This window comes from Eublepharis macularius, chromosome 3 (genome assembly GCF_028583425.1).
Source record: "Eublepharis macularius isolate TG4126 chromosome 3, MPM_Emac_v1.0, whole genome shotgun sequence".
In the NCBI taxonomy this organism is placed as follows: domain Eukaryota; kingdom Metazoa; phylum Chordata; class Lepidosauria; order Squamata; family Eublepharidae; genus Eublepharis; species Eublepharis macularius.
In genome coordinates this window covers 49,914,367-49,941,240 of record NC_072792.1, presented here as the reverse complement: position 1 = coordinate 49,941,240, position 26,874 = coordinate 49,914,367, and the positions used below count along the sequence as shown (strand labels likewise).

At 41.4% G+C, this 26,874-nt stretch overlaps 1 protein-coding gene across 7 annotated transcripts; it reads right to left on the bottom strand.

Moving 5' to 3' along the window:
- Positions 1-17: 17 nt before the first annotated feature.
- TGFBRAP1 (transforming growth factor beta receptor associated protein 1) lies at positions 18-26,355 on the bottom strand. Of its 7 annotated transcripts, XM_054974207.1 has the most exons (14): positions 23,293-23,367; positions 21,598-21,759; positions 19,626-19,675; positions 18,425-19,129; positions 16,423-16,617; positions 13,603-13,757; positions 9,349-9,431; positions 7,829-8,170; positions 7,048-7,105; positions 5,184-5,327; positions 4,479-4,625; positions 3,851-4,010; positions 2,694-3,127; positions 18-1,254 (listed from the first exon to the last, which is right to left on the bottom strand). In XM_054974207.1, exons 4-14 carry the CDS (start codon positions 19,107-19,109, stop codon positions 1,066-1,068), a joined length of 2,592 nt encoding a protein of 863 aa, XP_054830182.1. In that variant the 5' UTR covers positions 19,110-19,129; positions 19,626-19,675; positions 21,598-21,759; positions 23,293-23,367; the 3' UTR covers positions 18-1,065. The 7 variants fall into 7 exon arrangements, with proteins under 7 accessions (XP_054830182.1, XP_054830179.1, XP_054830184.1 ...); XM_054974204.1 differs by lacking the exons at positions 21,598-21,759; positions 23,293-23,367 and adding an exon at positions 26,236-26,355; XM_054974209.1 differs by lacking the exons at positions 21,598-21,759; positions 23,293-23,367 and adding an exon at positions 26,236-26,355 and having other exon boundaries at positions 18,875-19,129.
- Between the last annotated feature and the right edge of the window lie 519 nt (positions 26,356-26,874).

Genomic DNA, 26,874 nt, shown 5'->3' with positions numbered 1-26,874 from the left:
CCTGATAGCTTCAGAATTCATAGAGCATTTATTAAGTATTATCAAGCTTATCAGCAATTCAGGATGCAACTATTGATGTCTTTACAGCACCATTACCCCCTTTATATGAACCAAGGTGCACTCCTGAAAAGCAAATCAGAGGCACCATTTTTTCCCTTGCAGGAAATCATGAATTGTGTTGTCAGGTGTAAAAACCTACACCAAAAGCTACACCTGGAATCACTGGTTACATATTTTTGCTCTTGAGAACTTCTGAGATATAAAAACATTTCATTCAACTGTATTTACAGAACATCTGTATGATAATAAATAAATCATTACATTTATTAAAGCATCATCCTTCAACCCATCCCCCCTCCCACCAATGGTTTATGGTTCCATATAACAGGACTCTGAATTCAGGTGGCTTTCCTGTTGTTAGTGTCAGAACGAAGTGGTGGGGCTCATCATCTCCCAATGGTGCTGCCACTGTCCTGTTTCCCTTTAACTTCCAAAATGAGCAGGAATTACCCAGAAGCCAGTGCTTTCATATGGTTTGTAATAAATGGCAAAGAAAAATGGAGTACAGAGGCTCAAAGTGCATAAAATCTCAACAGTATGAAGAGCACAGAATAAATTTGTGATGCTGCCCGGTAGGCAAAACGTAGAACCATACTGCATGTCTGCTCTACTCTCAAGAAAGTGCTGTTTCATGCCATTTATTCAAGAGACAGAACCTCTCCCAAAATCAGCTTTCTTCATCAGCCCCTCTTCTCCCAAGGCCAGCTGATCACCAAATTCAGTGCAAGTTCTAATTTTAAAAAGGTATTTTGTCTCCCTCCCCCTCCCTAACATCTTTACTGTACTTGCTTATTACTTGATAGAAACAGATTTGTCATTTCTGTTGCGCCATCTACATTCATTAAAAGGATCAGCAGGTTAAATGGCCATGTTTCACACTGACTCTTCCTGTTATTCCCCAGGGCAATTTCTTCTCTTCCATTTGTTCTTTTTATCCATCTGATTCTCCCTCGTTTCCCACACCGAGCAACCACTCCAGCCCTCTGGCACCCTTCGAAGTTCATTTCATGTCCTTCCGCTGGAGCTGGAGAAGTGGTGGTTTGTGTTTGAAGTCACAAGTCTGTTCGCCGCACAATGAGTGTGGACCACACTGCCATTTGGATACCTGACAAAAGCAGGCTCACAGAAGGGAGTCTGGCACACCTGGCAAAGTTTTCTGTCTGAAAGAACAGTGGTGTGTCCTTTTAGTTTTACCTATAAAGCAGGAGAAAAAACAAAAATATCATTGCCAATTGACACATGCGCCATCACAGGCGTTTGGCCTGGTAGACTTTTTGCCAAGTCCATCATTATTCTTGGTGTACTGTAGTCTGGGGGAGTATCTTCCCTTGGCCAAAACTGAATAATCATCATCTTTCCCCTGCGACACCTTGAGACAGAGGGAAGGGGCACACAAACGCACTGGAATACTCTTCCCAAACAATTCTGCAGATTCTTGAGATGAGCCATGAGAGGGAGTGTACTATACAGTCTAGCGTAACATAGTTGTGATAAGCCCTTGGTCAACAGATGGTAATACATGGTAATTTATCCATATGATCTGTTTATCGCATACTCTGGTCCAAACCCAGAAATTCTTCCCAACATTTCTGCAAACAATCACATCAATTGCATCAACATCTGTATGTACAGATCAGCACCATGTTCACACACAAATGCCCCGCCTCAAGGCCTTCTGGTAACTTCCTGAACAATAAGACATTTGACAGAAGAGCACCAGGGGTGGGTGGGTTGTGGCATGTTTTCCTGTGCCATGTATATGTTTGGTCTTTCCAGCATGGCTAAGATATCAATTTCTGGTTTTCCTATTCACAGTGCAAAACTCCATTCATTTGGAGCATGGCCATTTTATAACCAATGCGATAGAAAACCAGATTCTTCTGGCAAACTTTAGTTACAGAAAATCGGTAAACAGGTACGTTTACTTTATATATACTTGTTACTAAAGTAGTTAGTGTTGCAGAGAAAGAGAGTACGTATATTCAAATCACATGCTTGTTTTTGACCAAAAGTAGAGCAATAATAGATCAGCAAGATAGGATTTGGGACAAGGACCTAAGTGATGGGGATAAGTAGGCATTAAAAGTTTTTTTTTTAAAGTAACTGTCAGTGGACAAGGGAGTGCATCAGCAGCTGTGCATGGCACAGAAGTCCTGTGTTCTAATATCTGTCTACCCAAGATCTCTGTTCCGTGTTTTTGAAGATTTCTTCTGCAGTCTTAATCTCAGACCTACTCCGCATACAACATGCAACAAGCAGCAAAAAGGGTTGCACGATTCATCCTCTTTCCATGCTATGGAGGCAAGCCAACAACTGGATACTAAAACTCTGCCCCACATCCTAGTTTTTGCAGTTTTGTAGCTAATCTGTAGACTATGTAATATACCAAGCAAGGTGCTAACCGACCAAGTTAAACTGTCTCACTTCATGAACCACTGGGTTGTGGTGTTCACTGCCTTTTGCATACTTAATATACAGCAGAAGAACAGAAACTGCCATCGAACAGCTTATCACTTGCATATGAGCCACAGAAAACTGGAACATGGTCCTTCCATCAGGGCACCAAAAGGTCATGGAGACTATTAAGAGATCATCGCAGCATGTTCATGCAATGGAAAAACTGGTATGCTCACCTTCTCGTGCTTGTAAATTAAGTTCTCGGTTTTTGCTAGCCCTAGTGCAATCTGAGACATTCTCTGAGCATGGATACTTTCCCTCATTGCTCCAGTCAAAAATGAGGAGAGAAGCTGCACTGACCAGCTATCAGGGAGAAGCTGCAAAACAAGGGCAGCATCAAAATCAGCCGCATGACTGTTTAGGAGATCCACAGCTGCCATGACCAGTTCACGTTCGGCTGAGCTGGAATTTAGATATGCCATAAGCAGCATATGGAACAGCTTCCGTCGGTAAGGAATGCCTTTGTTTTCAGAATTCCACACACAATAGTCCTCGGCAGCAGCAAAGTCCTTCAATACATGGACAAGGATATGTAAAGCTTTGTCGTGCTCTTCCAGTTTCCCATACAATATTGCACACTCCATATGAAGATCTGAGCCACTGATTTTATCTGCCAAATGGAAACAGATTTTAAGCAAAGTTCTGGTCAATGCAAAGAAGAAGAACTTTAAACTCTTCCCGTAAGCCAGCCATCATAAATAAAAGAACAACCAGAAACTAACAGCTAACTGAAAAGGTTAATTGTGATAAAGTTTTTCCCCTTCTTGGCAGTTTGTAAGCTGCATGTAGAATTCTGGGTGTTTTGTTAGACAAAGAAATACAACAAGCAGAACTCAAATAGCCCACAACATAAGAAAAAAACACTTCCGTGCATATACTGGCAAAGTATTTGCTGATTCCCTCCTCCCAGTTGCATCTCTCTATAATGTGCTATAGGTCACAAGGAGCTGTAGAAAAACTGTACCTAGAAAAGTTTTCAGGTGACAGAATGAGATTGCAGTCACCTCTGTGCAGTAGGATGCAGATCTATGTTTGACCCCAAAACATATCATGTAGGATACCTAATTTCTATTACCCTTCTATTTCAGTAAGAAGTCAAAGGACTGTGGGATTCAGGCAAATGTTAATTATTGTTTGGTAGTGGCCACCGGGCCCACATTATATAGGAAACTGCTGTGTACACTATGCTGAACTAATCATTTTAAAATGGGAATCAATGAAAATGTAGCAGAAAAGAGCATTGATACAAACCATTTAAAATTATCCCACTGCTACATGGCCTGCAAATCCATGTACATTTCTGTACAGAGCAGGTGAAACTCGGTTATCTTACCTAAAATAAAGTATGCTCTATAAAGGTCAGATTTCCGCAGAAGACTTTGTAGCTTCGCCTGTGTATCAACCAGTTCTTCACTCCTTTCTGTCTCCAATGATTTCAGGTGTAGCACTTTTTCTAGATACAGCACCGCTAGGTGAGTGTGGTACTTTTCCTTCTGCCAGAATTAAACAGGCAATCCATTAATTCCAAATCATCAAAGGCAATGTCACTAAGAATGTCAACAAAAAGAATACTCGCAACCAAAGTAAAGACAGTAATACAAAAAATGAACATGTGCACAAGATATGGACTATTTTGCTATGCCTGGGCTACTTTCTCCAAAAGCAAATACTGTTATAACATAAATTATAAATGTCATTTTTGTTTCCTTTCTATGTACAACGTTACCTGAAAACTTTACTATTGCCAGCCTCCTCCCTTTAGTAACAGAGTACTGGAAGTCTGAATGAACTAACAGGAGGAAGACACATTATCCACAGATGTCCAGGCTTGCCAAAGCTTCTTCCATAGTCTAGAGAACAACCCGGCCTTTGAGCTACGTAAAACATCAGACCAGTATGAAAGCTCCACACAACAACATCTTTTTGTATTCTATAGAAACCACCAAGAAAAAAGAAATTACCTGTATTCTTCTTTCTAGAACTAAAAACTCTAAATATTTTACTAGTGATTTGGGGTATTTGTTAAGGCAGCTCATGACATCATCTGGATTAAAGCTGTTCTCCTGTTCTTCTTCCTGCGGCCTTCTGGTAAAAACATGTACACCAATCTGAAACGAGACATTTCAGGAATTAAAGATCATATCTGTGTAAGTGACAAACATCACATACACAAGCTGATGGTGCCCAGTTAGCACTTTTTGTCTCATATTTCTCAATTTGCTGAAGGGATTATCCATTACATTTTTACCCCACCTTGTCACCAAGGAGCTCAAGACAGTATACATGGATTTCCATCTTTACTCTCTCAACAACTCTGAAATTACACCGAAAGAGATTGCCCAAAGGCCATTTTGTGAGCTGCACGAATGAAGATTTGAACCACAGTCTCTTTTTAATTCAACACTAATTACTGGAAGTGGAGTCTATAGCTCCTTTTTGGGACAACCTCTCCACAAATGTCCCTACCATCTGGTGGACAATCTACTGACTATTCATGATTCCACAACTGGTAGTATTACCTCACTTCTGTCCTGACAACAAGATGCTAGAGCTGTGTATGAATGGACTGAAACATTTAAGAAATAAGAGAAGAGCAAGATGGTGCAGGACCAAGTATCCAAGCAACAGCAGTTTCCAAACCATTTCTCAAGAATCCGGTTACAAACCTCCTCATTTCGCTGTAACAACCATTCGGCATACTTCCAGACCAGTTCATGGTCTGAGCAAGAAGTAAGGAAATCCACTATGTACTCATAGAGGTCCGTGCGTGTAGAATCCTGAACATCTCCATTGACAATTTTTATCCATAACTGAAGGAGAGAAGAAGAAAAAGTATCAGTATCACTCTTTGACAATTCACATACTTTAAAGCAGGTGTGTAATACTGTTTTTCATCAAATACGTCAGTCAACCTAAGTTTACCCAACCTTCACAGACTCAGTAAAAGCCAACGGAAAGGGTTTGCCAGTTGCTGTGCTGAAGGGAGTTACTTCCCTTCCATCGACAACAGAACTCTTGGTGGAGAACCAGATATGTTCAATAGGTGGGACCCAATGTTTAAAGACACTGACTCAAGTTGTGCCATCCTAAAAGCGCAAGTTTCTCTGCTCAGAGTTTTTAGCTAGTGTGCCTAAATGTAGGGAGGGCTGTCAGTTTTGACAGCTCCCCTGCTGAACATAATGCCTAGCTCCACTCTCACTGAGGGCTACATGGACCATTGTCTCCAAACAGCTTTAGTCGGTTAGACTTGAACTGAAGCATACAACAGATGTGATAAAAATTAAAATGGAATAGTATTCCAACATTTAGGCCATTCATGTGCGTATCCCAACTCTTCTTGGAATGCATGTGGGGGAGAGTAGCTTCCCCCAACCTCTTTGCAACCTGCAAGAACGTTCATGAGGAAGTTTTGTTCCAATCCACAGGACAAGTTGGAAACTGCAAAGAAATGTCATTCAATATAAGGCATTTCTATATTTAGTGAAACAGTCGCCAAATATTCTATATTCAGGTTTATGCTGCAATCCTTAGCAGAGTTACATCCTTTCTAAGTCACTTGGTCTTAGATCTCTCCAACAAAAAGGCCAACCAAATATATATACAGGAGACCCTCTTGAAACCAGGCTGAACAACCGTCGCTTGTTACGTGTGGCTTCAGTAAGCCAGAATCAAGCGGGCTTACCTGTACCAAGAAGGAAAGCGTGTACAGGTGATGGGGAGGAAGGAAAGGCACTCTCCTTTTTAAGGTATTTTAACTACAGAGGTAGGAGGAAAAACATACAGGATGTATTCTATTCAGTTTTTGTTATCAGGATCAGCGAATGCAAAGAATTGGAGACAAGCACTTGAGCACTTATTGTTATCAGAATGTAAATGTCTGCTGTTACATACTGACTTAGAAAGACCACTCTCAATTCCTGGCTACAAAGCTGAATTCAAGGGTGTTGAGGGCCCCAAGCTACTACTGTTTTAAATCCATACAACAGGATAGCATAACTGGAGCCTCCTGCAGTTTAAAGGAGGTATGTAAAAAGGAAACTATTACACTGCAGAACGAAGAGGAACACAGAAAAACTTCATGCCCCAGGCCTGGTTCTCCTACCATACCATAAACATGAATGAAAATATAAAGATAGGACAGACAATGACCAACACAAGGAGAGACACAAATCAGAGGGCTGGCAGGGTCAAGTAGCATGCAAGTAGCATGGCTGAGCTAAACTGATGCGTTTGGGTATCTATATGCCGAAAGATCAAGGAAGTTTTAAAACTGACCAAGGGGAAGAACATAAAAAGAGGACTGATTCCATTCATTTCGATTAGCTTATCCACCTTACCTGGACAGAAACAGCCGTGTGTTTTAGCTTAAGCAACTATGTTTATCGAGTATTATGGACTTTAAAAACAAGCACATGGCTAATTCCAGTGGACACATCTGGAACTGAAGCAACAGCTAAGAGTGTTTTGTGTGTGGGTCGGAAGACAATAACACCATGCTTTGAGTTATGAGAGGCATGGCTTCAGTCTCACCTGCAGTGCCGCAGCATCTTGACCATTTGAATGATATAGAAGTCCAAGTGCAAAATACCTGTACAAAAAGTGACATGAAACAGCAAATGCTGAGAATTACTATTTAGAATTTATCAACACACACAAAAATTATTTATTTACTTCATTTAAATCCCACCTTTTCCCCCAACAGGGATCCAAAGTGCCTTCTATAGTTCTCCTCTCCTCCATTTTATACTCCCAACAATCCTATGAGCTAGGTTTTAGGCTGTGTGTGTGTGTGTGGCTGGCCCAAGATTACTCCACAAGCTTCTATGACAGAGTGGGGATTTCCAGCTCCTAGACTGACACTCTAACCACTACACCACACTAGCTTTCAGTGAGGCTCTAAGGGTAGGAAATTTATAAAAGGTTGGGTCCAGCCCGTTTTTTCACTTTGTCTTGCCCAATTCTTATCTTTACTACAGCTCCTGTCCCACATGGTTTTTGTCCATGCAGGTTCCACAATCCTCAATATAGTCTTTTAATGTGATCAAAGTGATCCCTCCTCCTTTTTTCACCAGCAGAAAAGTTGGCTTGATCCAACCAGGTGAAGGCCAGGGATCTCTAATCTTGTTGATCCAGTAGGCACTTTTGACATTTTAGAACATGTAGTTGGCACCACTAAAAATGGCTGCCAAGATGTGTGTCACAAGAGGATTGGACAACTATAGAACAGCTACCACTGGGGCTGGGGCAAGTCACAAAACACTAGGAGATTCCCCCAAAAAGTAAGGATCATTAACGCAGGCAACACACTTACTTTTTGTGCTTTTCAAGCCAAGCAGCACTATCTGTGAGAAGACAGAAATTCTCCGAGACCAGCAAGTCTAGAAGGCTCTCATGATTGGCTTCTGCATAAAGTTTCAATAAAGCCGTATCAACATCTTCCTTGTAGCCGTTTGCAACATCAGTGCTGCGCACTTCATTCAAGTAGCTCATAAGAAACCGTTTGCATTTGGCCATCTTCTCGTGGTCCCCTTGGGTCAGCTGGTTTAAGTCGGCATATTCATGGAGAGGAGGATGGGACCGCATGAAGGAAGAGGAGGCAGGCAACAGGAAGGGATAGAGAGAGATCAGCTCCCGGACATCGAGCTGGCCGCTTCTGCAATTACAGTGTCAAACTAAATGAAGCAAAGAGAAAGAAAAAGTATACAAGAGGCGCACACCACACACACACACACACACACACACACACACACACACAAAATTTTATGCAGGCTATAAAATAACTGGGCAACTCTATCACTGTCCTAATTGAACTTAAAACAAAACTTTATCATAAGAAATGTTACAATACAAGTAAAATTTGAGAAACCACTTCTGCCAGGATAATCAATTACCATGCCATGTATGGATCTCAAAGAATAAGACATAACTTAATCAAGGAGAACAAAACAGGAAATTCACTGGGAGTTTCCATAACAGGTAGTAGTACCATTATGAATCAAAAACTGGAAAAGCCCACTGCAGTTCAAACAGAACGAGATGATTCTCACACAAGACAGTGTTTTTTCTGTTGTACTTGATTTTTCAAAAGTATTTTAAACATTTTCAAGTGCCTCTTTGTGTTTGTACGAGTGTATGCCTATGTGGCCATGTAAAAGGAGTGATGTGAAATCCAAGAGTAGTATAATGTGAACCAGATGATGTAGGGTCCATGACTGGCAAGAAAAGGGATGCAAAAGAAATACGGACTAGAGGCTACTGAGCCTTTGCACAATGGATTCTGTATGTGCACACAACAATCACAACTTATGTTCAGAGGCAGTGCTGAAGTTTGTAACTCCCTGGTGCAGAATATGAATATGTTCATCTCATGGTGCTGTGTTTACAATTCAACAGCACATTATTTGCTCTGAAAGTTTTTATGCCGTGTTGAATGTCAAATGTTCAAAGATCAGGCACCCAACACCAGCTTCTTAAAAGGCACATGTGCTGAGGTTTTTAATGTTAATCTCTAAATACACACTTTTTAAAACTGGGAATGTTAATTTATTCAACATATATTGTAATGCATGGACACTGAGGAAAATGTATAAGCCATAAAGTTATGGCATCCAGGCCTACTGCAATTTTAATTGTGCACACTGTATCAGTTGTGCACACTGTATCATAGGGAATTATAGTGCTGGGCACCAGCAGTTTGTATGCACTGGGAGCTGGGAAAGAATGCGCAGAAAACGAACGCTTTTTTTCTGAATGTTTGCTGAAGAAGCTTCCAAAACTGAGCTGATTCTAAATCAGGTCAAAAGGAGCTCACCATCACCAGTTAAGGATTACCTGAAAAGTTCTTTCGCTTCTAGGAACTGAAGCTGTGCAAACTGTATAAAGCCTGCTTGTTGCAGGATTCGCTTGTACATTACCTGCAAAGGAAAATAAGAAGGCAGGCATGTTTACATGAAGAAGCAACCATGTATTACAGTCTTCATGCATGGAATGCACTTCAGTTCAATAGCTAATTAGTTTCAATCCAGCTTTTAATTTACTCTCCGCCTGTATTGCTTTATACAGCGTGCAGAATCAAAGAGCTGGAAGATGATAAAAGACCTAGTTGACACTGCAAAGCCGATCTGCCCAGCAGCCTCCATTCAGTCTGTCGTAAGCTACAAAAGTATAGAAGTATGCCTGCAATGAAAATTGCTACAGGTGTCTCAAGCAATTTACAGAAGCATATCCAGGATCACAGCTTCAAACCTACAGAGAAAGAAATTCCATACATGAAGCAGCAAATGCCCTGCATGTCTAAAACAGGTGCACACCTGTATTTTGCAGCATATGCATGTGATGGAAAGCAGTAAATTGGTCATGGTTTCTTTGCACATACACACTGCAAAATGTAAAAACTATGATACATAAACACTGCTGGTATGCAAGTTATCTCTACACAGAAATCCCTTCCAAAAGCTTGTCATCCATGAAACAGAATTTACTTGGAAGCTAAACTCAATTTACAAGTGCTCTGAGCCAAGATGCATTGTGGATTCACAGTAGTGTAATCTTTATAATTTTTGTCTGGATGTCTTCATTTGACGAATTTAAACAGAACCTTTAGTGATCTGCTTTTCTATCTCCACTTCCCAACTCCCGAGGTCTCAGCACCACCCATTTCAAGACTATGCATAAAATTTAGGAATGCATAGAGAGCATTAATTAAGGAAAAAATAAAAAGGTAAAGGTAGTCCCCTGTGCAAGCACTGAGTCATTACTGACCCATGAGGGGACGTCGCATCACAATGTTTTCTTGGCAGACTTCTGTTATGGGGTGGTTTGCCATTGCCCTTCCCCAGTCATCTACACTTTACCCCCAGGAAACTGGGTACTCATTTTACCAACCTCGGAAGGATGGAAGACTGAGTCAACCTTGAGCTGGCTACCTGAACCTGGCTTCTGCCGGGATCGAACTCAGGTCGTGAGCAGAGGAAAAAATACACAGTTCTAAAAAGAGAAAGTTAGTATCTGGTATACTTTTGTTCTGCCCTTCCACCAAGGAGCTGCTTGTTCTTCCTTTCCCGTTTTACTCTCACAACTACCTAGGATGAGAACGTACAACTCACCCAAGGTTGCCCAGGGAGTTTTATGGCAGAGTGGGGATCTGGACCCAGTTTTCCCAGATCACTCTGACACCCAATCCCTATATTATGCTGCCTCTCCCTACACAAAGATTTGCATAGACTCTGAGAAGAACAAAACTGAATGGAAACATCAAGAGATATCTAGGCTAGGTTTAGTGCAGTCATTTTATCATCATTTCCACAATAAGATTCTTTACGTACTTTGGTCACATTACGAGAAGACAAGACCCTCTGGAAAAGTCAATAATGCTGAGAAAAGTGAAAGGCAGTAGGAAAAGAGGAAGATCCAGCATGAGATGGCTTGACGCAATAAAGGAAGTCACGTCCTCTAGTTCGCAAGATTTGAACAAGTCTGTTAATTACAGGATGTTTTGTTGGAATTTCATTCATAGAGCTGCCAGAGATCGAAGGTGACTTGATTGTACATAACACAAACACACACACCTTTTCTAAGCAATTATAATTAAAACTAACTTAATTTGTTGAGCTGGAGGGCAGAAAAAATTCAAAACAGGCATCCAGACTTATTTTTATATCACTTATATTCCAATTTTCTTTGTAGAGACAATATTCTTATCAACACAGTTTCATTGGGCTCTTGTAACAGCCAGAGCCTATGCAGCCATAGTAATATCTTTATTTGCCAGAAGCCTTGCTGATTTCTGCTGGATCAACCTTTTTAATTTTATAACCTTTCAAAAAGGAATAGAGAAATCTAAATCTAACCTTTCCATTCATGGGATACTCAGATAATGGACTGCATCGTCCACAAAATCTTTAGACTGGTAAGGTGAACGAAGATCATTCCTATCCAACACTGAAGAAGGAAATGGCTGAACTGCTCAAATGAGTACTACTATTAAACAAATGTTTCAAACAACTATCAAATAATTCTCCAATCCATGCTTATACTTAGGCAGCGTGTATGCTACTGTTTTTACTTCAGTCGGGAGAAACAGATCCTAATGAATAAACATGTTCTCCTTTTAAAGTCTGTTCTTCATGCTAAACATTCAAGTCTAGCCAAGTATTCTAAAGAGAATCCACACGAGCAAGTTTAACTCCAAAAGGTTGACCAGAGCAACATAAACCATTTTTAGACAAAACTATTAGCAAATCTACCATCATACTCATAATTTTAATCCAATAAATAGAAATTGACTTCACAGTGGACATATGTAAAATATCTTTAAATTTGAGGAGAGGTATATTTCAGAGCCTCGGCCTGCTCCAGTCCAGTGTTTCCATTTATAAATTCTTATAGGAAGAATTGGTTGTTTCCACATGAGGGCAGTACAGCCTGTGAAGAAGTTATATGCTACAATCCTGAACAGCCTTACCAGGAAGTATATCTCATTAGACTGAATTGGATTTGTCTCTGAATAGGATCAGGCAGTAGCTAATGAGAAAGTTAACATCAAAAACAAAAGAATTTCTATACAAGCAGAACATCAGATTCAGTTACATTTCCTAGACTGTTGCTTCTATACAAGAATGAAAAAATTAACACAGAATTGTTCAAAACCGCACCTGAAGGATTTCCAGAACTGCACTGTGGTATTAAAAAGTTCAGGAAAGACAGAGGAGTACAAAGCATTTAACAAGTTGAACGGCTTAATCAAGAACTGTTGATCAGGAGACTTTTTGGAGGAATACTAAAGGAATATACATGATAGCTTGAATTTAGCATGGGGTCGCAGAGCGAATCTCTAGCCTGAAAGCCCCCAAGTAGCTGCCCTTCAACCACAAACCCACTCTGTGAGCTCAGGCCCTACACTAAGCCTTGCATGTACAACTGAAGGTCTGTTCATACAGAAGTTTTCTTGCTGTTTGGGTACTAACCTACAGCAATTTTTCTCTGGGTTTTTTCTCATGTCCTTTTTTGCCATTTGATCTGAGAAGAAACAATGGGAAAACCAAAGGAAAAAATACAAATGGAAAGCAAGGATGTAAGGAAGTCTGGAGAAAAACTGTGCAGGTTAGCCCTAAACCATAGAAAAACCTCTGTGGGGGAGAGGGGACAGAGACATAAGCTTATTTTGCAGGATTATGATATAGCATGACATGGATGGCCCACCTGTTCAGATCTTAGAAGCTAAGCAGGGTCGGCTCTGATAGTACTTGGATGGAAGACCTCCAAGGAAGACCAGGGTCGCTATATGAATGCAGTCAATGGCAAACCACCTCGGTTTACCTCTTGCCTCTTGCCTTAAACCCCAGGAGCAGCTGCCATAAAAATCGGCTGTGATGTGACAGAACTTTACAGGCACGAAGCACACTGAACAATCGATAAATATTCATTATCATCTTCTCTTGAACTTGCGTGATTACTGTCTTCTAAGCAAGGCTTGTTGAAAATCACTGGGACTGACTTCCAGGCAGTAACATTCAGATCAGCATTAGATGACAGGAGCTTCCATTCTTTGTTTCTCACCTAAGTGGCATCACTATGCACTATTTGAAGGAAGCACAGCTCAGGGTTTATTTTTTATACTTATTTACTTAATTTATGCCCAGCGTTTCTTCCAAATGGGGACCCAAAGCTGCTCATATTGTTCTCCTCTCCTCCATTTAATCCCTACAACAACCTTGAGAGGTAGGGTAGGCAGCGAGTGTGTGACTAGCCCAATGTTACCAAGCAAGCTTCCATAGCAGAGTGGGAACTTGAACCTGGGTTTCCCAGATCCTAGTCTGATACTCTAACCGCTCTACATCACTGGCTCTTAGTTGCTCACCTCTCTCAAGTTTCTCCAGTCTCTTTCCTTAACTGCACTCTCCAGTCTCAGCTCATCAGCTGACTCATTGGAATGCATCCTGCTAGCCACACTATGAACAGGATCTCTTTTGTATTACCAACATTTCCGGGCTCTGATTCTCAGAGGCATCTCCAATAAGATCTTTACACCTTCACAGCTTGCTTTCTACTCTGCCAGTTTTATATATTTAAAAATACTTGACAGACCTGAAATTTTTCTTTTGGAATATTTCTTCGAGCACCCTTTGCTAACACCAGAGCTTCTTCGACTCTGTGGCTGGCCAAAAGATCCTGAATCTGTCTTTCCAATGGTAGCGGCACCAAGATGTATACCCCTTTACTGGTCGCCACAATAACTTTGCCTAGATTATTAAAAAAAGAAACATGCCAATTTACATTTCATACCAAAACAGAGAAGTGCTAAATAAATTAAAATATAAAAGTTATTGAGATGCCTAAATTGAAGAACATTTTCAAGTGTAAAATATATCACTGCAAATTCAATTTGGTCTACTTATGGACTGTTTCGACTCAGTTACAGTGATGGATATTGACAGGAACCTGTCATCTGCGAAGGCCACTATTTGTACTCTGGACCCTTGCCCACATTGGCTGCTAAAATCATGTAAATACTGCACAAATGAACCCCTGATATCTATCAAAAATCAGTCACTAAGTCAAGGTGCCTTCCCCAACCACTCAAAGAAGCAGTGATCCACTCACTACTGAAAAAAAAAACCCTAGACAAAAATGAGGTGGCTAATTATCTCTAATCTGCCCTTTCTAGGCAAAGTGATTGAGACAGCAACAGCAGACCAACTACAGTCGCCTTGGATAACTCCTGTGCTGCTCTGGACCCTTTTCAGTTTGCTTTCAGGCTGGGCTATGGCTTTGGTGGTTTTAGTGGATGACTTCCACCTGAATGTAGTCAAAGGCCATGCTTCTTTGTTGCTCCTCCTAGAGATATCTGCAGCCTTTGTCACAGTAGATCATGCCATCCTGTTGTGGCATTTGTAGGCAGAAGGAAATAGAAGAGGATGTGCTTTGGATTGGTGTAACTCATTCCTCACAGAATCAAAGGGTTGCTGCTGGTGAAGACCAGCTATATTCAGTGTGAGAATTATCTTACAGGGCTCCAGAGGGCACAATCCTATCTCCCATGTTATTCAACTTTATGTAAGGACTTTAGGAGAACTCATTCATAGTTATGGAATTGAATGTTATCAATATGCAGATGACACTCAGCTCTCTCTCTCCAAATCCCTTGGTGATGCAGTAGAAGTTTTAAATCACTGCCTGATAGCAGTAGTCAGCTGAAAGCAAACAAACTGAAACTGAACCCAGACAAGACAGAAGTGATGCTAGCTGGGAAGGTGGAGAAATTGAAGGACACTGTGCTGCCCACTATCAGTGGGGTTCAGTTGACCCTTGCAGACTCGGTTAAGAGCCGAGAGGGTTATACTGGATCCAGCACTGCTGCTAGAAAAGGTAACACAGCTCTAAAAATGCTTTCTATAAACTCAGTCTAGTCTGAAAGATGGCCCCCTACATTGACACAGCCAATCCAGTCACTTGGATCCATGGCACGGTAACACTGAGACTTGATGTAATGCACTCTACATAGGTCTCCCCTCAAAGTAAAGTTGGAGACTCCAGTTGGTGCAGAACACTAGATGGAGCATGTGCTAGATGGAGCACTCCCATTCTGCAGTCACTCCACTGGCCGTCCATCTGGCTATCACATACAAAGCCCTTCATGGCCTTGTTCCTTCCTATCTGCAAGATCTCCTCTCCCTCTATGCTCCACACAGCAGCTTCTGCAGGCTGGGTAAAATCAAGAGCTGTCTATACATGTGCATTCTCTGTAGTGCCCCTCCCAACTTATGGACTGGTCTGTCTGAAGAGGTCAGGAAAGCTCCCACTCTCCTGGCTTTCTACAAACTGTGCAAAACTTAATTATTCAGGAAGGTCTTCTTACACAGGTAATAGAGCTTTGCTGTAAAGAAATGGTTCAGAGAGATTTATTGGTAAAGGGATAGGTATACTACTGTGTACTGTCTGTTGCTGTAAGTATTCTCCTACTGGAAAGTTCCACATTGTTTAACTGTCTTCTTGCGCTTTTTTCAGTCTTTTTTGCAGCTTTGTATCAGATTTCTGCTTGTTTTCAAATTTCTGCTATCCTTACTTTTAATCTTATTGGTAAGTTTAAAATCCCAATAAAAAAGTAAGAGAAAGGAGAAAGAAAAGAAAAAGAAATGAAGAAGAGAGAGAAAAAGGACAAAAATTAAAGAAAAAAACAGAAAAGTAATACATGTACAAGAAGTCATTTTCCATTTTCTCTACAACACTTATATCTTTACAAACATTATATCTCCAAAATTTACCTTTTCAATAATGCCCCCCTTCTATTTAGTTTTCCCAGATTTATCTTCTTAGAAATCGAATCCACAAATCATCAGTTCATTTTTTCTTGTCTCACACAGAAAATCAATCAGGGATTAAAATTTAAAATAATAATAATTTTTATCTGAGAGTGCCCTAATCAACTGTGCTTTACCATAAATCAGGATGGCAACAAAATGTGATTTAAAAATTGTGCGTGTTTTTTCCAATGGAAGATAGGGCCTCCTGCCCTTACAATATACAGTACGGTACAGGATTCCTCATCCTGCCCCCATTCCAAGTACATAAAACCATCTGCCAAATTCCGTAAACTACACATTACATAATAGTTATTGCGATGTAAATTTGCAAGACCTCATAATTACTATTTTACTGTGAGTTCTCTTATGACTGTCCCGAAAATACACAGTAAAAAACTCAGGCAGTGAGATTCTTATAGTAGGTGTCCTGCGTCCACCCAGATTAGCAGCTGCTATAGAATATAACATGAATCATTCAAGTGTGAATTTAAAAAAAAAACAGCATAGAAGTAAGTCTCTATTTTCATTAGCATTTCCAGATTAAAATCAAACTAAGACTGAGGTGTTCTCCCTATGCCACAGCCCAAGGCTAACTTGATCATACCTTCAAAGTCTTGCAGGATGTGACCATCCTTAAAGGCCAGAGTCTGCTTTTGCTGCTGGTCCAGCATGCTATGAACTGTAATGAACTCCTCATCCAGAGCAACTACATATGGAAAGCAGAGGGCAGCCCCAATCACATTTTCCGACCAGTGGACAGGAGCACGCTGAGAAATGCCATCAACAGTTGCAAACATACCTGCAATTTTTTAAACATGAATAATGAATGAGAACGTTGTTATCGAATAGCTAGCTGATTACCTACCTGGCTGTCAAATTATCAAATGGATCAGATTGTATATTACAGAGATTCAGTGCAGGATGAAAAGGGGGAATGATTTCTCTTATGTCTAAAACACCTAGCAATTTAATAAAAACCCTCTTATTGTTAGAATGAAAAGATTTTCCCCCCCAAAAAACTGAGCCTTTCTGGTTACTGACACACACAATAGAGGACAGACCATCAGTATCAAACAAAAGTGCTCTCAAACTGTGGATCAGGACCCAAAAATGGGTGGAGATTCTATTGCAGGTGACTTGCAAGACCAGGAGGGAGGACTTTGCAAGTGGATTCTGAAAAGTACAGTAAATTTAGAAGAAGATTACTCTTCAAAAAGTTTAAGATGCATGGCCATACAGGAATAACCAATAAAAGACATGTTCTGTGCTTTCATTGCCTGTTCTAACCAATGGAAGGAAAGCTCTATCCAATTTCACTCTGAAGCCAGCTATGTGGTAGTCCTGAAAAGGAAGTAAAAACGAACAAACAAACCACATTTAAAGTCCTTTGTCTTCCCAACTAATGTGTGGAAAATATCATCTATGCATTCAGCTTGAAAAATGGTAGATTCTTCAAACCCAAATATGATTCTCTTCGCTTGTCAAGTCATTAAATGAAGGCAACATTTTAATTTGCTAATTATATTCTGGGGCAAATAAATAGCAGATGCCAACATCATAATCAGTAAAATGAAGGTAAAGAACAGGAAAAAATGAAGCTGCACAGCAGCTCAGAAACATGCTACAAGTTTCTTATGACTACCTTAATCAAAGCCACATATACTGTAAACGATCTGATAAGTAACTTATAAATTAATTTACTGTTCCATTTCTGGTAGCAGCCAATTCAATAACTCTGGAAGATCATTAGCAAGACCACAATGGCCTTTCCTTGTTTGTTCTCAGCTTCTGATGCTCACCATAAAAACAGCAGGTTCAGTTTCCTAATACAAAGTAGGAGGACAACAGTGGACTCTCACCTCAGTAACTGGCCTGTTTACTCAATGTGTCATTGCTCTTTTTTCAGGGGCAACTGAAGACCTTACATGTATTTAATCTTACAAACCAAACATCCAGAGAGTATAAGTAAAGTTCAACAAAGAATCTAATTTTCCACCCAGAATTTTTTATAAATGTTTATGAATGGCATTGCTGATAGAGACAGCTTTATTTCTACAACCTGTGAACAAGTAGAGACATACTGCAGGCCAGAAACAGGCGGCTGCTGAAGGCCTGAATTATCAAGTAAGCTTCAACTCCACACAAGTGAGGAATTTCAAGCAGTCTGTCCCACATACACCCCAGGGTCATTTCAATAAAGCCAGCCTAGAGTATCAAGGTCAAGGATTTTCTCTCGTAGCAGAAACGCCCAGGCATATATCTCTTTTCACAACTTTAGCTCTAGAGTCAACCAAGTCATAGCAGCATTCAAATTACGCCAAGTCCTCCTTCAGTCAACTACTCATGAGATGGAGTATGACTAGCATTCTGATCCAACGTACAAAGCATTGCCCTTGACATATTTAACAGAAACGTTTGTTCTGCTTATCCATTATGTGGAGGTGAGATGTCATGCTTTGCTTCGTAGACTTTTGCACAAAGGACCCAATCTGACTGAAAAAAGCTTTGATCAGTCATGAAGAAACGTGCCTCCCCCCACCACTGCCAAAGACAGATGAGGCCAAAAAGATCCCTTCAAATGCAATGCAATGCACATTCAGCCTCACCTAATCCACCGGGTCCAGCCAACAGGAATTCTTCTCTGCCTATTCTTTTCACAATTGGTCGTCTCTCTTCACTAGAGTAAGGAAACAGATCTTGGGAGGCTCCAGTATTGTAATTCAATATAATGTACTGGGTGGTGAGGGCAAGACACAAGTAGTGGCCGTCCACAGCCACAGCACAGGGCTGCTCCTGAGTAAAAACCTCCTTCACAATCTGGACTCTGTCCTCGTATACCAAGAACAGCTGGATGGTCCTCCGTTTGACTGACACGATACACACCTCAACACAGAACGGGTCCCCATTTACAGGGTTCTCATTCAATGTGAACGTCACAGCTCCCTTGATTCGAGCCCCTGTGGGGATGGGTTCGAGGTTCATCATGTTCACTAGTGTTATGGTACTGTCGCAAAGCACCAGGAGTCTGTTCAGCGCAGAAGCGGCTTTCAACTCACCCACAGCCTTCCTCACACTCAAGTATTTATGTAGCTGCTTGGTAACAGAAAAACTTGTTTTTTCGGATGGAGAATTTCTTTCTTCCAAGAGGAAGTGATAAATAGAACCATCATTGGTTCCGATGTAAAGGTTCTTTCCGCAGCATTCGATGCATTCAATATTGATACGAGTTTTCTCACCCATTAGCATCTCCCGCTCAACAGCAGGGACCAGTTTGAAGGCCTTGACACTCATTGCGCTTTCCAGATGGTCTGCTAAGTAAAAAGAGAGAAGGAACATCTTTACTCTCAGCCACACAGTAACAAAAATGACATTTAAAATGAATCAGTCCAGGCCTTCCGTTCACTAACATTTCCCAAAAACAAAAAAGCAGAAGTTCATAAGGGGTCCCAATGCATGTTGCACTTTATTGCTCTTGAGCTGCTGCTAGATATTGCCTGTGCATGATAAACATATTGCTGCTGCTATTCTGAGCCATCAATGAATTGCAAACTATACCTTATAACAACGGAGCTTTTTGCAGTCTCCAAACACCAGAGTGATCAAATTGCACCACATTCCCCTTTCATACATACGTACATATTGGTCTGAACTTTTTGCCCAGAATAACATGTCATCCATATAAGCAGCAGCCTTATGACTTGCTAACTATAGCAAATGCTTTCCTGTTTTCATCTAGTATGTGCACAAATTAATTACATATTATGGCTTCAATCTTAAAGGCACTTTCCTGAACAACATGACACTTACTTCTGAGTAGATCTGGTCAGGATTACTCCCCATAACTATTTAGCAGTTTACTGGAAAAAATAATATGGATATAAAAGTCACAGTGGTTTAATCAGATCATAAAAAACATGAGAAGGGTGCATTAAAACAAAGAGAAAGAGAGACTTTGCACAGATTTCTGCACTTTAGTAGATGAGTGTTCTAATACTGAAGTGCTAGCAGGTATTTCATTATCATCTAAAGCTACTCTCACAAACTGGATCCAGGCTGTTATCTACTGGACTATTATAATCCTTCACTTCCTGAATTTTCCTGTCTAGGAGAAAACAGTGCAATATGCAACATGTGGTTCCAACTAGGGGTGTGCACCGTCCCACAAAAAAACCTCCAGGATTCCTGAAATCCAGGAAAGATTCTCTGATCCAGTTAAGAAAGATCAGAGAATCCCAGATTTATTCAGCCATTATCCTCTATGGGGAAAACTATCTGGGGGACTATGTGGAGGGCTGGGGGGGGGGAATCACTTTTCAAGCAAATTCCAACAATTTTGCAGAGAGCCTAACTGTCCTCTAAAGTCAGGAAAATTGGACTCCGGACCCAGTTCTATGGGCCCCGGAAGAAGGAGCCCTCCAGCCACTCTCCGTTGTTTCCTATGGGGAAAGCATTTCCAAGCAGGCTCTCAGTCCAAAACACCCAGGGACAAGGCTGCCAGTGGCCAAAGGCACACTCCTACATGCATTAGGAAGCCCAACAGAACCACACTGAAGCAAGGGAATGGATAGAATCTCCCCAGAACCAAAGTGAATCAAGGGGACCAACATCAAACCAGAAAATCATGTCAAAACAGAGAATTCCATCCAAACCAAAGCCCGTCTCTCCTCCCTCTGCCTCCCTCCTCCCACTCCCCTCTTGGGAAAAAACGTGAAAGAAGGCCAGGAAGGAGCCGGCCAGAGGCTGAAGCCATGTTTCTCCGATTTACCCAAATTTATCGGGGGGTCTGGATCCGGGTTCCCAAACTGAATCTCAAAGTCTCTGATTTGATTCAAGAAACTTAAAGAGTTCAGTCTCCTTGTTTAATGTTTGTAACACTTCTATAGTGGGTGTAATGAAGAAGAGAGAGCATCTGAAATATATTTCCTTCACTGTCACATTGGTGTGATCAACACCACTAGTTACCTCTCAGTAGAAACGCAGAGAGAGAGAGAGAGAGAGAGAGAGAGAGAGAGAGAGAGAGAGAGAGAGAGAGAGAGAGAGAGAGAGAGAGAGAGAGAGAGATTACTTATGCCTGTAAATTGTGAATGAATAATCTGAAATGTATCGCCACACATGCGTTGCACTTATGACTCAAACCAACTAAATTCAAATTTGTTCAATATACAACTACGGTCCATACCTGAGCGTTCTTAGGAAGACTCCCACTTTTAATAACCGAAAGAATGTGTAAAATGGAGAGCATCTTTAATAAAAGGAACAGGGTTGCCGTTCTAATGACTGAAAAAATGGGTAGTTTTATTGCACTGCTTTTAATTTTGCAATGCTCCTTACATCTCAGAGAAAAAAGGCAGACTATAAATGAAGTAAGTAAATAAACTTTTCTGGTTCAAGTACTTGTTGGAGTAACACCACCTGAGTGAGTCAATGATGGCTGTACAGTCTGAACAGATAAATCTCAGCAGCTAAAAAAAACCCCTAAGACGCAGGCCAACATCTGGTGTTTTACTTATTACTTGCATACGTAACACCAACTCTTACTTGGAAAAATTCAACATATGATTGATTTCAATGAGACTTTGTTGCTTCTATGTAAGCTTGCAATTTTTTTTATTTACTACAGTTATATATAGCCTTACTGCCAAAGAGTATATGTATCCTTAAACCACATGTTCTAAATTAATTTCCAGCAACTGTCTAGATTGTTTGAATGTGTATGTTGCATTCAGTATTTCTTTAAAGAGTTATGCCACAATACACAATCTGTGTTATCCTTACTTACATTGGCTTGAATCCATCAGACCATTTCTGTGGGGAGAAGATTTCCATCCACAGAGGGTGACATTTTTTCTTCCCCCCTCCTGCTGTAGCACAAAAGGCACCCCAAAATGCTGTTCCTGGTTGTCCCACAGCCCAGGGGCAGAACATCGGAAGATACTGTGGGCTGCAGCAGAAGGGAAGAAGCAACAAAGTCACACTTCTTGCACACTCCAAGCCAATATGCATATATATATGTCACACACACTCCTGAACAGCTGTCCACTCCACACCAAAACATAACGTGTGTGTGCTTACTTCAATCAGACATAATAAATATACATGGAGAGCTGATATAGTGTTTCAGCTGGTAGTGTGATCCAAGAAGCCCCCTGTGAGAATCAGGCCCTGAGCCTTTTAAATATCAAAACTGACCTCTAATTTGCCTTTCTATAATCAAGCTGGAGAGGCAGGGAGTGAAGGGGGCAACTGAATGGCCATGTGCTTTCCCTCCGCACCTCTCACCAGATGCTGAAAAAAAGTCACACACTTGGGATAAATGTATTGTGTGTTGTTTTAGCCTTCTGCCTCTGTCATAAAAACCAGAGACCCGTGAGACAAGTCCTACCTGAGATGCATGACCAGAGGGCCACCTAGCCATGAAGACCTAGGGAAGAGGCTGGTTTCAGAGGAGGGGACTCCTTTTCCCCTTGTGTGTGTGTGTGTGTGGGGGGGAGTACAAAAAGAGCAAACAGCCATTTAGCTGGCTCCAGTTTCCTAGGATAGAGTACAGATGGTCATGGATGGTAGGCCTTCTCCCCCTTCCTAGACATTGGACTGCCCATCTCAAACAGGAGATGAATAAAATATATTGTGGTAACTCTGACTGTGTAAATTAATTAGGAACAACTATACTTCTTTTATTTTAAACAGTTACAAAACCCCAGGTGACAACCCTATTTTCCCTTACTTGAGTCCTCTTTCTCTTTTTGTAGTTTGCTGTAGTAAACCTTCCTTGGTTATGATAAAAGTTGTGTCCGTTCTCATTTACATGCTAGTTAGCTAACCAGCTCTCCCCAGCAGCTGGAAGGGGAAAGCCTAGTTTGTGGCTGGGATGGTGGCACACTACTGAATTACCCAGGATCAGGGAGAGGAAGGAACCCACTCCCCAATCCATAACACCCCCAATTTACATATATCACAGCCATGAGCTCTAAGCAAGCCACTATTTTTCAGTCAAAGCAGACATGCAATACATTAAAAATAACAATAACCACCTACCTTATGGGGCTATTGGAAGCATTACTTTAATCATGTTTATGAAACACTTTAAGCATTTGAAACATGCCACATAAATGCATGATATTTTTTATTATAAATGCAAGTTACCAGAAATTTTGAAGCCATAAAAATTCTCCCCTCCCTGGAAAATTATGCATATTTTGGATAAAACAGAAATATATGCATTACTGACCTTTTTACCTAATCTAAACTTATTTCATAGCTTTAGCAGCATAAAGTGCTGGCATATTGATGAAATTTCCAAATTGTGATCATATTCAGTCATAGATAAGACAGCTGCAAACTACTACAGCCTTTGTGAGCTAAGCATGTATGTCTAGGTAAATCCCCCTCACCAACCCATTCACCCACCCAAATCTCCTGCTCAATGATCTGTTATTAAGGTACTGGATAGGCTAATTTTCTTTTCCAAACCCACCTCCATTTCTACTGATGCTCAATAGCTCGGAATATTCACGATTCCTTTGAAGGCAATAAGCATGCTCAGTCCTACCTATAAGCACTCAGTCATCAATTTCCATATTATGGAAAACAAATGGGGAAGTCCACAAGAAATGTCTGAATATGCATGAAATGATCAGAAAATGTTCCTTCCTATCATCACAGCACCAGATCCTAGAACTAGAGGAACAGCTTCCTGTTCACCTGAACGTAGAAGTCTAGCTCTATGGCACAACTGCCCTGTAGCTCTGTGGGTGGATCAGGAAAATGTTTAATAGTACAACTGCAGCGTGGGGTATTTTTTCCTTTCCCCACATCTTAGAGAGGAATGGCAGGGGGGAGGAGAATTAAGATGATGCATGCAACCTAAATCCTAATTTCACCACCTGTTCCAGGATATTATAGATTCTTAGAGGCTCTATCCCCTTCTCAGCTGAAAAAGTTCTTGGGTGAGTGATAAGTCCTCCGATCCTAGTTAACTAAACCCATAAAATAGAAAGTTTACAGGGGGTAAATCAGGGTCAGGAGATACCTGCCATTACTAACTAACTTCCCCACTCAAGTATACTATAAGTTCTTAGGGACTCAAAAATCCCAAAATCACCCTTCCCTTCCTTCCCCTTCCTCAACTAACACTCAAATGCTCTCAACACTCTGTGGTCCTAGAGTTCAATGAACATGCTCAGCCCTGGTTGGACTGTTTTTATTTTTACACAGACCAAGCTCTCTCTTTAAACTTGTAAAATCCCTGAATATGTGGTGCCATGTAGGTGGGTAGCCCTGTTTCACTGAGCTATTAGTAAGACACATGACAAAATTATCCATGTGATGAATACCACAAATCTCACTATAAATACACGTTGAAGGTCTTTCCTTCGGTAATGCTGATTACATGTAAAGTTGACTGCAAATCTACATAATACTACTTTTGTTTACTATAGTGTTGAGTGTTTCTGTTTTCTGTTTCCAACTCTTATTCTTTCGCCGTTTTCCTAACTAACAATAAATAAGGTACCTTAGAGTACAGAAACTTGCTGTACCATATCTACAATTGTATATACTTGTAAATGAAGTTTAATAAGGTCCAGGCATTTGCATTTTTAAAATTTCAACGTATCAAACGTTTTTATGTTTGCAAAATATTTTTCTAAAATGACTTCAAAATTAGATATCTAAGAGTAACTTATATGATCTTGATTATGCTTTCCTTTATTCTGTTATCCAATAGAATAAAGCACTACCCAGTCTTAAATAAGAACAGTGCCAGCAACATGAAGCCACAACAACTAAGTATTACAACACTCACACCAGTAACAAAGTAGTTTAATCAAAAATTGCAAAACATAACACATCTGTTTGTTAAGTCAACTGAATTTTCTCTGTCCACAATGAAACTGCACACAGTCTTATTCTTTTTAGGTTACACAACTTCTTCACAACAACAGGAACCATTATAAAGATTCAGCAACATAACACAGGACAGAACCTAAGTACATGTTGAATCAAGGTGTAAGACTATGACACTCAAAGTACTATGAAGTTTTAGGGACAACTCAAATTTCCAAAGGTGGTGTATTAACAGCATTTCCAATGTTTGCATTTTTGTCTCAACAAGATTAGGTTTTTCTTTCTCCAGCAGCCCCTTTGAAATTAGAACGGTATTCCAAGAAGACTGATAGTGCAATCCTAAACAGTTACTCCAGTCTAAGCCCACTGAAATCAATGGGCTTAGACCAGAGTAACTCTGCTTAGAACTGCACTATAATTGTTCTTATATTTTTTGTTACTTTAGTCTGAGAAGATGCTATTCACCTATAATGCTATTAAATGTTTCTGGGGAGCTGTACCCAGATTTACTCATCTTGCGTCTTAATAGATGCCATGGACCTTCTTTTATGGTAAGAAAGGCAAGTTGTGACTATTTTATTTTATAGACAGAGACATCACTACCCTGGCTTTCTGTCTCAAAACTGGATTAGTAAACATGAATTTCAGATACACAGTTCTAAGTACCCTCATAAATGAAAGCTCATTCATACATACACACACCCTCTATGATAAAAAAGGAGCAATGCAAACCTAAATCCTGTGGGCTTAAAAAGGCTTTCAATACAGTGCACTGTAGGTTTCTCAGAGAGAGCTAGGTTAAAACTGTGCTTTCTAGTTTTCTATAGAGGAGCACATGAACATCCTGTATATCCCAGGCACCCACAGACTATTTGGATACTGCTCTATCATTGCACTATAGTGACCATCTGTGACTATATTCTCCTGTCCACCCAGACAGATCCAGTTATGTATCTAAACTCGAAAGTTTATACCCCGTTATACCCTGAAAATCTCGTTGGTCTCTGAAGTGCCATTGGATTCAAATCCTCCAGTTACATGATTGCTATAGCGCAATATATTCAAAGGAGATGGAGATATATATCCCAAAACATAGATTACCACACCGTATCATATAAGCTTCTCCACCACATCCACACAAACGCTATTTTTCCTCCTCTCCCAAAATCTGGAATTTAGCCCATGACTCTGTGTCCTCTTGGTCGGTCTTAATGGAGGACATGGCACAGGCCTCGCTGACAGGTAACCCCTCCCCGCCTCCTCAGAAGGAGGCTGCGGCTGCTCCACACACAGGCGAGCCCTCCACCCTTCTTCCCGTTCCAAGCCCCCCACACCCCGCTCTTCTCAGAGAAGGGGGCCTGACATGGCTGCCTCTCCACAGCAGCCCCAGTCGAGCCGGGCTGGGCATCCCCAGCCCCGGCGAAGCCACGCCGCCACGCCCACCCCGAGGTGGGCAGAACATCGGACTGCTGCCCCTTGGCAGGGGCACGGAGGGAGGACAGCCGGGGCCTAGGCTGGCAGGGGTGGAGGAGAAGGGGGAGAGGGACGCTGCCGCCCCACCCTCCACACTCACCCGCTCATCAGCCAGCGCCTCGGTCCAGGCAAGGCCGACCGGTCCGGCTCGCTTCAGGCCCGGCCGTCTCCGCCGCTCTCCCGCCACCGTTGCGAGCCAGCGCAGCCGAGGCTTCCTCCGGGGGCGGCTCCCCGGCCCTTCCGGTCACAAGGCAGGCGCCATTCGCTGCCAGGCTCCTCCTGGTAACTGGCGGAGGGAGGGGAAGGGAGGCCGGGCAGGGAAAGGGCAGGCGGGAAATCCACCGGGGAGAGGCGAGGCGAGGCAGGGCGGCTGTCGAGGGAGCCTTTTCCGCCTCCCCTTCCTCCTCGGGCAGCGAGGCGTGCCTGTGCAGACTGCAGCCGGAGCCCGAGGCGCATTGAGTGTGACATTCACGGCCCTACGCCGGCTTGGTGCTTCTGGAATCCTTTTACCCTAAAACAGTCGTGCGTGAAAGAGAAATGGCAGCAGACCATAAAGTCTATTGTGACCGCAGTAACTGCATAGGGTGGCGTTGTATTCAGAAGGAATATGTTGATAGTTGCAGTGAATCTTCTAAAAAATAAAAGCACTGTTGCGTAAAGGAAAGGCGTTCTGCAGGTGCTTCATATACCAAATCCTAAACTATGAGGAAGTGCCGTTGATATCAACAGCTCTTACATC